This window comes from Seriola lalandi, unplaced genomic scaffold (genome assembly GCF_002814215.2).
Source record: "Seriola lalandi dorsalis isolate HSWRI2012SDOR001 ecotype SW California unplaced genomic scaffold, Sedor1 jcf7180002054425, whole genome shotgun sequence".
NCBI lineage: Eukaryota > Metazoa > Chordata > Actinopteri > Carangiformes > Carangidae > Seriola > Seriola lalandi.
In genome coordinates, this window is record NW_019524978.1 from 116,384 (window position 1) to 130,287 (window position 13,904).

At 41.0% G+C, this 13,904-nt stretch overlaps 1 protein-coding gene across 6 annotated transcripts in view; it reads right to left on the reverse strand.

Annotated features, from left to right (window-relative positions):
• The window catches only part of oxr1a (oxidation resistance 1a), a 159,236-nt gene that overhangs the window by 12,033 nt on the left and 133,299 nt on the right, over positions 1-13,904 (reverse strand). For 5 of the 6 annotated variants that reach the window (XM_023410444.2, XM_023410443.2, XM_023410440.2 and 2 more), the window contains 4 exons: positions 7,985-8,137; positions 6,504-6,688; positions 3,899-4,512; positions 1,161-1,326 (listed from right to left, as the gene is read on the reverse strand). In XM_023410444.2, coding sequence (XP_023266212.1) covers positions 1,161-1,326; positions 3,899-4,512; positions 6,504-6,688; positions 7,985-8,137 — 1,118 coding nt within the window. The remainder of the gene's footprint in view (positions 1-1,160; positions 1,327-3,898; positions 4,513-6,503; positions 6,689-7,984; positions 8,138-13,904) is intronic. The other variant, XM_023410441.2, reaches the window with a different exon arrangement.

The window sequence follows — 13,904 nt, forward strand, 5'->3', positions numbered from 1 at the left end:
AAGTTCATACTGAATAATGAAGCGAGGGGAATTTCAGTGTCATTACTGCACTCAGGCACTAAGCACTTTGCATAACCAAGAAGCATTTATGGTACCATGGCTACATAAAAAAAAAAAAAGGAAGCGCCTGTTTGTCTGATTTAAATGTGATTAGCAGCCAGAGAGAGAACCATGTGTGTTGCTGCTGTCAAACTATAGACACATGTACTGAAAACAGCGGCGTAAAATAACTGATGAGATTCACCCCTCGAAAGTGTTTCCCTTTCTGTCCCTTTGTCTTGAAAGATACAGAGAAAATAACTTCTCTTAGCTGTAGCCAGAGACCAATGACTGTGCTATTACCAATCAATTTCAGATCTGGCTCAAAGGAAAAGCTTTAGATAAGTGACTCTTCAAATTAAGCCATTAGTCCTACATTAATTAAAAATTAATTCCCTACATAAACACATTACACAACTTGTGTGGAAGCACATATTTCCTTGTAATGCGTCTCCTGCCAGTGTGAAGAGCTTAAATGCAATTATGACGACTGCTGACTTGATAACCGCACATCCACACTGCGTGACGCATCCTGAAGAAACGCATGAAAAAGACAAGGCTATTTTCAGCTGATGTGAGACATTACGAATTTCAGTTGCAGGTCAGAAAAAGTTCACAAGCATCTTTGTGGGTGGAACGCATACTGAGGATTCAACATGAGCTTAGGAGAGGCAGCACAGAGAAGCGACTATAGCAGAACCTCAGTGTAGCATGGGTCGTACGTGTGCCCCAGCAAAGGAATAAAGTGTGCGAGTCTGTTTCCCTGCAGAATGAATGAATAATAAATAATTTTGCTGTCTGGCAGAGGCAGCACAGGGAGATGGGCAGAAGCCGCAGTGGGAGTCAGACCTGACAACGAATGCATATTTGATTGGTTTCAAATATTAAAAGGACTGGAGGTGAGGAGCCTCAGTAACTCAGCTGACTATTGTGGATTCTTAGGATTATATCAGGATCATATGGGTTCATTTCTTCCATTTTGAATACTCTTCCATATAATCAGGTTGAGCACAGGTTTTATGATTTTAAAGTCTGTTATTTAGGATGTCACAGGAAATGATTTGCTTGTATTAAAATGCATTGTGCCCTGGTTTAGTGGGAGGTGGAGCGCAGGTACTGACCTCTCCTGTGGCACAGCAAACCAGTACTCGTGCTTTTTGCCCTGCTGGGCATACTGCTGCATGGACGCGCTGGCGTTGGAAACAAACGTCTTCTTCATAGGTTTCCCCACCCGCAGACACAGGAACTTGTGGGAGCGGTGCTTCCGCCTCTCTGCAGACCCTGTACCTGGCAAAGGAGATAAACACATGGTCACAGAGGCATAAAAAAGGCATAAAATCTCCCAAAATTGTTTGACAGTTCGGGAAATACACTTATTTGCCTTGGTGCTGACAGATGAACCAGACTAAACTCTGTATTCTATTCATAATACTTCCTTTATTCATGTGACCTCGTTTTCTACCCTCTGTTTACTGGCTACATCAGCTGCCATTAGTCATTTTGTGGCAGAAACACCACAGATAATAGAAATAAATTTGATTTGACAGTGGCACCGAGTCCTCTGTCCATGCTACATAATCAATAGCCTTTAACGAGGTCAAAGCCCCAGGAAGCTGAATGAGATCACGTGCCATTCACATTACACTGGCACATACTTTTGGCTCCTGGTCGGATAGCACATAACTGTTAATAATGACGGGCTAAATGATATTTATCTGCTTAGACAACAAAGCTCAGTGGGACGAATTTAATTTTCAGTATGCATTAATTTGGTATTAATGCAGCTTGTTTGTGAAGTTGCTGCTGTTACTTGTGTGGGCTGTGCTAATGTGCGCAGAATAAAGGGCAGCCCTGCTGAGATGCCTGTGAATTAGAACTGCTTTTGCAGTCTAGCTCTCTGCGTGGCAATAATTGCCAGGGAGAAAATGGTAAATCTCTCTCCCACTGTCTCGATCTCTTTCTTCTTGGGGGGAGAGAAAGCTTTTTTGGAATCGCAACTACGTATCCAACTAAAGTGGGATGTATTGACACAAGTGGGTCAGTGAGTGTGACAGACAATAGATAACAAGGCTGACCAGATATTGTTAAAGGATGTTTTTCTCTATTACTGTAACCCCTAATTGCATATATTTCATTATTTCTTACTACAGCATCTAACATCCAGGCAGCATCTGCTTTCCATTTATTTCAATAAACTAAACATCATCTTGTTTAAGGTAAATAATCCATCACAGTGAATGTTCTGCTAACTTTATAAAGTTACAATATGACTGTGTGGTAATTCAGTTAAGAAAAAACTCTTTGCTGGTGTGTTTAATGTGGTTCTTAGTAATGTGATCTGAAAGCCATTAGTACTTAAAAGTGCTACATTCCTCAAAATTAAATTTCAAAGATGTAAATCAAAACGGACACTTTTGGTATTGAACAAGCTGCCGTTGTGCAGGTAGTAATCAAGACAATGATGTAAAATAAAATAAGCTCCCACTTTAAGTTGATTATATATCAAAAGCTGATTTTCAAACAATAAAATGAATGAAAAACATTGGCTGCCTGGGAGGTAATAGATCATTCTAAAACTTATATTATCCATAGCACTTAGCAATTTACCAATTTACCAATTTAATGCTGGATCAAATATCAAACCAAATGTATATACCTGAACAGCATATGGGTTTTAAAAAAGATGTTTCAAACATAATGATAACTTCTCTCAAGCCTGTGTGGTTTAGTATTCAGTCAGGGTCTCGGGCCTTATAAATCTTTCAGTGAATCAGTGAAAACCTGCTCGATAAAAATATATCATACTGGGCACAAACAAAAGTTGGCTAAAGTGGGGGATATGGGAACTGAGAAACAGGCAAGAAAGAGGGATATTTAATTAGAATAAATATTAGTTAAAGATGTGAACACTGTTACAAATATGATTTTTTTTAAAAAGTATTTTTTAATAATAAAATGTTTAAAAATGTATTGATTAGATTGCCAGTCACTTTGACAAAGTGTGGGAGAAATAATCCATTATCATAGCATTTCCATTCTTTCTCCTTCTATTTGGTGTACTATTTATTTGAAAGGTTGCAGATAAATATAATTGAAAGTATATACTGTATATATAATGTGAAAACTGACATTTTTCTTTTGGCTTTGCATATGTGTTACCAGAAGAAGTGTTGTTTTATTTTTGATGTCCGATACCTAATGTGGGATGGACCAAACATTCGGCATGAGCAGAAATAAAGCCAATAAACTGACTGACTAACAACTTGTAAAACATCTATCAATCCTTAAACATATCATTGAAGACATTACCAAGTTTATTCCACTCTTTGTGCAATTCAGTGTTTGTCTAAATCCACATGAAATCACCACAAGAGAAGGATGTAAAATATAAATAACTCCTCTCTGAATGCTGTTTCAGAAGATGTTTTGATGTCAGGTTTAATCGTCACTGTGTTTCCCCTTTGGGCTCTAGGTGTGTTTGTGACATTGTGGTGTTTGATAGGCTTTAGCTTATCGCCTACAGGAGTGGCCCAGACCACCGGAGTGAGAGATCAAAAAGCTGCATAAAGCCCCTTAAAGCCTGGCTAGCTCCAGCAAGCTGATAACAGCAGAGAGGCTGCCATTTCCCTTCGTCTTTAACTCCAATGACTAGCAACATGGCGGAGTGGAAAGGGAAAGGTTATCACAAAACAACACAAGACAAGTGATCCTGTAGCAGCTTTATGATACTTCTCAGAAGAATATGGATGTAGAGTTGCAGCTAAAAGAGAACGTGAGGCTGTATTCATCACCTGAAATGTCCTACATGTGTAATTGTAATATATATGATTTCTAACTTTTACGAAGTAAGTGTGTTTACCCTCTGCAGAGTTCTTTTGTGTCTCCTCTACATTCTCCTCCTTGCCTTGTTGCATAGTGTCCGTTTTGAAGACGTCTGTCCCCTCGTCGGCATCTCCTCGTGGACTGGCTGAGACCGTGGTGGTGTCTGTGGCACCAGGGGTGGCTGAGCTTTGGGAGCCCGGGCGAGAGGAGCTGCTGCTGGGACCCTGGGCCTGGCTAGTGCTGCTGCTGGTGGTAGTGGGTGTGCTTGGTGGCTTCTCTACACTGTGCTGCTTGGATCCCATGGGGGACTGGCTATTATTTTCTGTGGCAGTGTCTGGTGGATTGTCCTCTGCTTTCGCCGCGGGGGTCTCCTCCGGCTGGCTGACTGAGCCGTGGGCGCTGCCTGCCGCCTGCGAGCCGGTGCCGGTGGAAGCGCCAGAGGACTTTTCCAGGTGGAGGTCCTCATTAGACGCCTGCTCCTCCTCCCGGATGGGGGACAGGTCAGACTCAGTGAAGACGTCTTCGGAGATGGAGCCCTCGGTGCTGCGTGGGACCGTGCTGCCGCTGTCATTGGCCCCTGGCTCCCTCAGGCGATGCTCTGGGTCCTTCTGCTGGGAGGGGTGTCTCTCAGCTGGCAGAGGCTCCAGGTCACTGGAAATATGAAAAGAGCGGCAGTAAGACACATGCAACCTCTCTTCATGAATACCATGTAGGTGTACCGACTGATACCGGGATTCAAATTTTAAGCACTTTAAGCCGATTTTCCATTTGGCCATTTAGAGTTTAGTTGTTATTATTAATGCTGTCCTGTAAAAACAGTGGTACAACTCCTCTGGCTCTGGAGGAGCTTTTCATGTCTGAGAGAACAACCCTGATCAGCTTGAGGTTTCAAATCTTTTACAGAAAGGCTGACTTACACACTGGGTTCGCAGAGTTTGAAAGAAGGGTTTAATGAAAGACAGTATTTGCATTATTGGAAATGTAGGAAGTAGTTTATTTGGACCTTGACCCAGTTTGAACCACTAACTCGGGCTATTTGTGATGCACAAACCAAGAAGATTTAGTATCTGAATGAGAAATTAAATAAGTGCAAGTCAATTATTTCAGTCACATTAAATTAACCAAGTAATACAAAACACAAAAACATCATTATTTAACAAATTCAAATGCAATTAAAATGATTAAACATGAGAATTCTGCACAACTGTCTACTGTCTCAACAGTCTATTATGGTGGAAGCACATTTGTAGAGACACATGTCGAGCATTTAAAACAAAACTTAACTTATTCATGTGTCAGCAAAAACAAATGAATTTATCTTTTTAATTTTTATCTAAATAAAATACAATGGCTGCCTTCATCTCCTGACAACAGAATCATTTCTCTCTGGTTTTGATTCAGAAATATGAGCAGGTCAAGTGGTTTGATGCCAAATCAGTTTTTCATGGGAGGTGTAAACACCTTTTAACCTCCCAATCCTGTTACAAAATTCTGTGTGCTATGCAACACTACACAACTATCCCGACTACATGAAAATTCAGCACAGGTCCAGCCACTGAAAACACCAGCATGGACAGACATGATGTGTCCAGAATACATAAATACGGCCTCATTAGCTGCATTACATGCATTTCCGGTCAATGGTTTATTCTATTTCCATCAAATTCTTAACAAATTAAGAAATTCTTGTTTTTGAAAAACTCGCAAGCAAACAGACAAAGCACTGGCAAATAACCACCACACTGCACAGAATCAAATCCTGCAGGCACTTGTTGCTCAGCTGTGTGTTCAGACAGACAGAGGGACACAGAGAGAGAGAGAGAGCGAGAGCGAGAGCGAGAGAGAGAGAGAGAGAGAGAGAGAGAGAGAGGAGACAGAGCAGACAAAGACAATGGATCACAGCTGAGAAAACATCTGGGCCTGGCACAAAAAAACAGTCATTTGCCAGCACAATAACTGCTCCACGGGCAATACTCAACCAGCTAAATACAGCTCTGCCCAGATCCTGCTACCAACTGAAGACACCGAAAGAAAAAATGACTCCACAGGGTTTCTAGTGATACACCATATTTGTCCTTGCATAAATTTGGCTTCAACAGCACAAAAACAAAGTTAAAAAAAAACAAACAACAACCAAAAAAAAAAAAAAAAACTCAGACAAATCTGTGGGAGGAAACACAAGTGAATCCTCTGAAGTGGCTGCTTCCTACTGAATAAAGACGTGAGCAATCAGAACGTAGGAGGGTGAAGGCATACTTCATTAACCCTGGTGTAATTGCCGTGTGCTTTTTATTTTGGTGTGAGTGTGTGTGTGTGTTTGTGTATGTGGGTCTTGAGGGGGGGGTTGAAGTGTTAGTTGGTTACTGATGCAATCTGATCATGGGTGCAGCAGAGAATTACACTGGCTACACCAAGGTTGGTGCATTCCTGAGAGGGCAGGAGTGGGAGAATGATTATAGAGGAAGATGGTTAATGTTGAACTATAAGAATAAGAATGTATGTAGGAGTAAATCAGAGTTAGAGGTCAGTGTTGGCTTTTATAGCTGCATATACTTTAAATAATTACATGTGTGGTCTAAAAGAAGTCTTCGTCTACTGCTACAGAACTTGCACACACGGTATATATCTGTGCTTTCTCTTACTCTGGGACGGCCTCTCTGATCTTGGGGTCGGTGATCTCCTTGTAGATTGCAGCAGACTGCACTTCCTCCAGAGGACACATGATGCCATACTCCTCACACCCATGGGCCTGAACCAAGGGGTCCATCCGGTGAGGGTCAAACATGATGTTGTTGGGTGTCACCAGCAACACCCCGCTCACCGCACCCTGACAACAACAACAACAACAACACAGGAAATGCATTAGGGAGAATGAGATCAATCGCTACTTTTAATGGATAAATGAAATAAAATAACAATAAATAAAATAAGAGCTTAGGATAATCAAAAGCACCTCTGTCAAACAACTGGAGGGAAAATCCATTTGCAACCACAAATGTCCTAAATCAAGTAGAAGTTATTGACTGGCAGCGCTGACCACTTCAGTGCTTTCATTTGGTACCTGGGAGTGAATCAGCAGTGGTTCAATACCATGGATCTGTGTGTGTGTGTGTGTGTGTGTGTGTGTGTGTGTGTGTGTGTGTGTGTGTGTGTGTGTGTGTGTGTGTGTGTGTGTGTGTGTGTGTGTGTGTGTGTGTGTGTGTCTGACAGCAGGACAGCTGCCTGGATACAGCAGTGTGCTGTTGAAGACACAGATATCAGACCATCCTGCCTGATCTGAATAACACCAGAACACACAGTACACAGTTTTTTTAATTGACTATTGATGTTGATCTGGTAAAAAAAAAAAAAAAAAAAAAAGCAAATCAGAACGTAATTCCTGGAACCAAGGTAAGCACTGTAATAAGACTTAAACACAGCGTTTGACCTTTTAAGATGTTAACTTTAGAAAACTCAGTTTACAACACCTTAAGGAGTCAAATGTTTATATAACTCGAGCCCATAACAACTGTCTGCTGTCCTCGTCACACATCCCCCTACACCTCACCCTCTGTTTTGTTTCTGAGAATGAACCAAAAAAGAAAAAGAATATTATGTTTTTGCAATAGCAAAAAAATGACAGTGATCATCATAGATGGCACTGCACTGTAAACACATAATGTGGAATTTTTGATATTTCTTCTCCCTGTATTTCTGTGGAATCTATTGTTGTCACTTCAAAACACTGAATATAGAATAAAAAGCATTTGATATTTACATGGTTGATACTGCAGAAAAAAGGGGGAAAGAAAACAAAAAAAACAGCTTTACTGAGGTTAAACATCACTATATAACTAACAGTAAAATTTTTATTGTGGCTTATGAACATTTCTGGCCACCGTCTTTGTTTGGATTAGGAAAAAGACACACAACTTTTTATTTTGCAGTGAAAAAATTTTGGTTTAAGTCTTTAAGGATTCTTGAAATACATTACATACAGGGTAGCACATGATTAGCTCAGTGACTCAGATGTACTGGTAATACATGAGGGGCATAAACTGGGGCTAGATTAAGCGTAGTTTTGCTGTCGGTGCTTTCATCTGTTGAAATGTGTAACATGACCAGTACTGGGTAGTGTTTTTACCTTTCCATCAGTGATGTACTTGCAGTTGATCTTGAGGAACTTCTCTGTGAGGGCCTCTTCCTCCTCGGAGGTGGATGACACCACTCTGGACTGGCGCAGGGCCGAGAACACTGGAGGATGAACGGCTTCTGGTTTTGGGGGGCCATCAGAGTCCTGGAGTAGAGTGGGTGCGGTTGTGGACATTGGGGAAATTAGGGAAGGGTGGGACAGAGACAACTTTTGTTAGCATACTTTTATACTGGGCTACTGTGGTTTGTCTTTTGTCGCAATAAACAACAATGATCTGGAGTTCAGTGAAATGAAGTGATGAATCCTAAAAATATACGCGATGTGTTCCACTCATTCTGCTGCCTATAAACCAATATCTACACGGATGCATGACGTCTGCATCTCTGAACAGCATTCATCCAAACAGACTAAATAATAAGCGCTGTCGAACAGGCAGAGCTTGGTTCACTTGGTGATGCATGGTGTAACTAAATTGTGTCTCATTTCATCAAACTAATGTGTTTGCGTCTCTAAATGTATTATCTATATATAAACAGATATTTTTTGCACAGCGGGGCAATCAGGTTAAAACGGAACCCAATGATGAGCCAAATGAATACGCCTCCTGTGTGCCTGAGCGTCACAGTGGTAATTAGGTGAAAAACATTCATATAAGACTGAAGCTTTAATTATTGTGCTTTCGTGCACAACTCAATGCCTAGTTAGTGTTATTTCATTAGAGACTAACATGCCCTTGAGTTGAGGCGGATTTAAAAAAAACTTTTGAATGGGTGGGTCAGACTGGGGCACAGTTTCAAAGAAATACAACCACAAATAGACATATTGGGAAAATATGAAAAAAAGTGTTACGATGCAAATTTAAAGCCTAGTTCTTTGCAATTATAAAGTATATATTATTAATAGCTAAATTATTTATAGAGTGCAATAAATGTATGCCAGAAAAACAACTTAAAATATTCTAATGTGAAAGAATATCAATAAATAACTCCAAATTGCTTAGAGCAGTTAACAGATTATGAGACAATGGGCCCCTGGACACAGACATGGTAATGTTTTGTGTCTCTTGTTGTTGTTTTGCCTCCCATAGTAGTCACTTTTCATCTCTTTGAAGTCATTTGGTATCTTTTTGTTATCATTTTGTGTCTCTTTGTAGCTGTTTAGCATCACTTCCTGGTTCTTTTGCAATGCATTCAGGCACCCTGGGCCTGTACGCAGGGGAGCCATTCAGTAATCCATCCATAATACTAACAAGCCAACTACCTATGACCTTCTGATCAGATTCCACGGTTGTCACCCATGTAGCCCCTCCCCTGCCGTCAGTGATATTGTGCACAAAACTTGACTTCACCCATTATGTGTTTCAGCAGAGGCACACAGATTGTGTGAGAGTGCATGGGTGTATTCTTTATATACAAGGAGTATAAAACCAGTTGTATGTGCATTGGCATGTAAAGCGGACTCATCAAGTTGGAGAGAGCAGTGAAAGACATCAAAAAGCCATATATATTCCTACATATACAAGTATTCTTTATTTTCTCCCAGTTATATTGAGCACAGAGGGCTGTAAAACATGGTTTGTTTAATAAAGATAAGTCAATGACTGTAATGATAACTTGCAGAACTGCTAAACAATGTTATTAAGAAGCATTTAGATGTTCAGATACAATGCTTATTAAAAAATTGTAATAATTACCTCATGATTACACTTATTTTTCTACAGTCTGCCAGATGCTGCATAGCCAAGAAGGAATCTAAATTAAGTCTCAAGCAAGTTGTTCTATTTCATACTGACACAAACACCATAAAGCAATTTTGTTTCTGCTTCTTCATTTATGCTGTGCTAACTAATGTGGTAACAGCAATCTACCACAGATGGTGTGTGTGCTGGGCTGGAAACACGAGGTGTGGTGGGGTTGGTGTTTCTTTCAGTGGCCTGTTGCCATGCGATGGCTGAGCCATGGGGACAGACTGACTCAGACTGACTCTGAATAACTGTCCACATGGACAGCTTTCTGACCGGGGGGACATTTTGTAGGACTGTTGGTCTGACTGACTGAACAATGCTCTGCAGGATGGACTGTGTCTGTGACACTGAATGATTGCTGGAGGAGACAAAGGATGGGAAGATCAGAAGAAGTGAGGAATAGGAGAAACAGGAATGAGGAAAAAGGAGTTGAAACTGCAGCAAAAGCAACTAAAAAGGGAAAATCTTCTGTAAAGAAATAAAAAGATGAGGAGATAAAGAAAGCTAAAGGCAATGAAAGAGAGAGACTGGTGTGAGGACAGAGAACAAAAAGGAAAAGGAGGACAGAGAGGAGTGTGTGGGAGTTATCATTAAGGGGGATTTTGACTGGGGGGGTGGGGGTGGGGGGGGTGTCAAGAGCCAATGGAGAAGCTAAGTGAAGAGCTGTGAAGAGCTACTGTAGCAGTGACGAGCTTAGAGAAGAGAGAAGAGAGCTCAAGCCCAGAACAACTGTCTGCTGTCCTCCTGACACCCACCCCTACACCTCCCCCTCGCCGTCTCCCAGCACAGTCGACAAACAGCCCGCAGCTACTGACCCACACCGACACAAGCAGCCCAGACACTGGCAGCCAGGGAAGGCTGAGGGGGCCGGCCAATCTGTTACAGCCAAAACAAGCCTCTCTGAGAAAGGAGAGGAGAAAAATACACAAGTTAGATAAGGGGGAGAGGGATTAGAGCTAAAAATAAAGCTTCAAGAGCGACTAAAAAAGCCTGTTTCTGAACTGAGAGAGCATCTACTGTTGATGAATTTAAGATCAGAGGCCCAGCTGTTGAGGGGTTGAGGGTTAGGGTTGACTGTATGTAGGAATTTAACCAGCTCATTATCCACTTAAACTGAACACATCTCACCTACACAACTGCACTGGCCAGCCTTCCTGCACCGAGGTTAAATATGAAAAGGGCAGCTTTAACTCAAAAAAAATAAAAGTTAACACTGACTAGAACACACCCGGCAACAGGAACACGCATGTGGCGCACACACCTGGGCTGTAATGAACAGCTACGGATGTCAAAACATGTCCACCCTCACAGAAATGCATAACAAACACAGTCTTACATTCCCTGTCATTAGATCTGGCACATTTGAGAAAGGGGTGTTATGTGTTGGTAACAAAATAACACCCATCACACGTCCCACACAGTCCACATGAGAGAGCACTGAGACGACTGCGGAGACACACTCAGTGTCCATCAGCTGAGAGCTGTTGCTCTTCAGGCAAAAGAAGGTGAGATGTTAAGATTTCTTTTGGTAGTTTGCCAAATGTTGACATGCACAACAAAGTTATACTAAAACTAATGAATTTGCACTTTATGTTTGTGTGTGTGGGCTGATAACTTTCTGAAACCACAGTAAATACAGGATAGTGAAAAGAAGTTGGTCTGTTGAACTGGCTGCCAATGGTGGCATATTGTCGAAAGACGACAATCTGTCCTTTTATTTTGGCTTTAATGTGAAAGTTTTATTAACTAGTTGAAATAAAACTTGGCTCACTGTCTCAATAGTTCACCAGGGGCTAGAAAGATAGACTTTGACTGTGGCTTAAATAGAACAAATAGTCAGACTTCAGATAGACGTTACACAAAGCAGTTTAGTTCTAGACTTCTATCTTAAACCACACTGTGGTACAATGAATTCTAGGTAAATTAAGACTTTTATCAAAATAAAAAGAAAAAAAGGCAGATTGAGGAACTGTCCCATATATAGCCGCTCGGCTCCCTTTACCCCAACACAAAAAGTTTGTCTTTTGGAAGACTTCAACAGTTCCACGGAAGTTCACTGTGAAGAGTGAAACAATAAAAAATAAATAAATATTAAAAACAAAGAAAAATCTGATTTGTTCCCTAAAAAACTCCTTCTCTTTGCTCACTCCATTACAATGTTGACAAACCACAAATTATGAGCCATGTTTTCCTGTTTTTAGTTGTTGGGTGCTGCTGGTTAGCGCAGGTGTCATTGATTGTTATGGTAACATGGGTTATGGTAATGTATTGGCTAAAAATTAGTCAGTCTTTATTTTTGTGAAATTATTTTTTTTACTTGCATTAGACTGAGCTATGTGCAAAATTAAGACTGGACCAACACTACAGACCAGTCTAAAACGACTTAGTGATGATTTGGTGATTTCTATGTATATTCTTCATTTCCACCCTAGGCATGATCTATTCTATTTACAGAATAAATCTTTAGAAAGATTCAGAGAGATGTATAAAAAACTTATAGAGATTGGGTGCTACAAAATCCAGTCATGTTTTACACAACTCCTCTTTCTTCCCTGTTGTTCCTCCCCGACTGAGCTTTGCTGCCATTTACTGCTTGTGCTGCTCTCTCGCTCCAACACCCCCACCTCCACCTGTCTGGTTTCTTATACACAATACTTGCTATAGCACCCCTTGCTTTGTAAATTAATTTCCCAATAACATACTGCATATCCTTGTTGGTTCACTGCACTCCAGGTTGTGTTAATAGTTTTACCTTCATGACTCAAGTGTCTGAGTGAATTTTTAGTGGCTCTATGAGGCTGTACTTATGTACTGTGGTGCTTTGAGCTAAATGCTAATGTCAACAATCACAATGCTAACATGTTGATATAGAGGAGGTATACATTTTACCATGTTCATCAGCTTTGCTTTATCTTATCACTTTATAAACTGCATTGTGCAATGATTCGCTGACATGAAACTAGAAGAAGCTGTGAATGCAGAATAAGAGTTAACTTGTGGGATCAATACAGTTTAAGGCTATGAAAGTTAGGACAGCATCATCCTGCCACAGCCCCTTCATATTTTTCATGTGAATATTGCTTTTCTGGACTTCTGCTTTCTTTGCACTATTAATATCCTCTAATATATGACCAGTGTTTGTTCTGCTCTGGCCTCCAAAGGATCCCATATTTTCTCAGCTTGTGCTGGATGATACTAAACATGCCTGTGTCTTTATTACACCAAATATTAACCTTCAACTGCACACTTGCTTACACTGTAAAACCACACAGGTGAGGTGAGGTGAGGTCAGGGGCGAGATAACAGACAGCTGTCGCAGAAATGAAAAACGGTGAGGAACTGAGACTACGTCACTGAAAAGTCCTATACTGCAGACAAACAGACTTTATTTGACCTCATCCTGGGTGAGCCACGACTTGCCAGCGTCCCAAAGAGACCAGATTCCAGTCAGAGTCTTGAAAACAGGATTTCTTTTTTTCAGCGTGTGTAACATCAAAAGGAGAGAAAGAGCATAGTGCTGCATAGTGGAATGACTGGTGCACTGAAATCCAAAGATGAAAGAGCTGCTGTGTTGGCCTCAGACTGTGAGTAACTGCTGAGGGGAAGGGGGCGGGGGGTGAGGAGGAAGGTAGGTTGGAAGAGTATTGAAATAGATTGTACGGGAAGAGAAGCGCTGAGGTGAGAAAAGTAGAGGGAGGGGTGCTGGGCAAAACAAGGCCTGATGTGACCACCTCGAGGCTTGTCCCTCAGCATCACAGTAATCCACTGTAGAGAAAGCTGACACTGATGCTGGGGACGGGAGATGGGTGTAACAGTGTTAGATGACAGCTGTGGTGGGGCTACAGAAATCAATATCCTTTTAGTTTCCAACCAATATATATTTCTCCTCTCACCCTCTGTTAAACGTAGAGAAGAAAAAATCTAGAAAGCAGCTGTGGTTCCTGTAAAATATGGCTGTGATATATTGTAAATATGACAGGTAATATATCAATAAAAGCCATTTTGTAGTAGTGAAAAAGGAAAAACATCTGATATTTCTTTAAGAATTCTGGTAAAATCCCTCTTGAATGACATGTTGCTTCTATGTAATAATAAAGATTTCAAAGACGAAGTCTGCAGGTGCCACCCAGCTTTGACCTTGACAGTGACACACGGTGCAATCAAAAG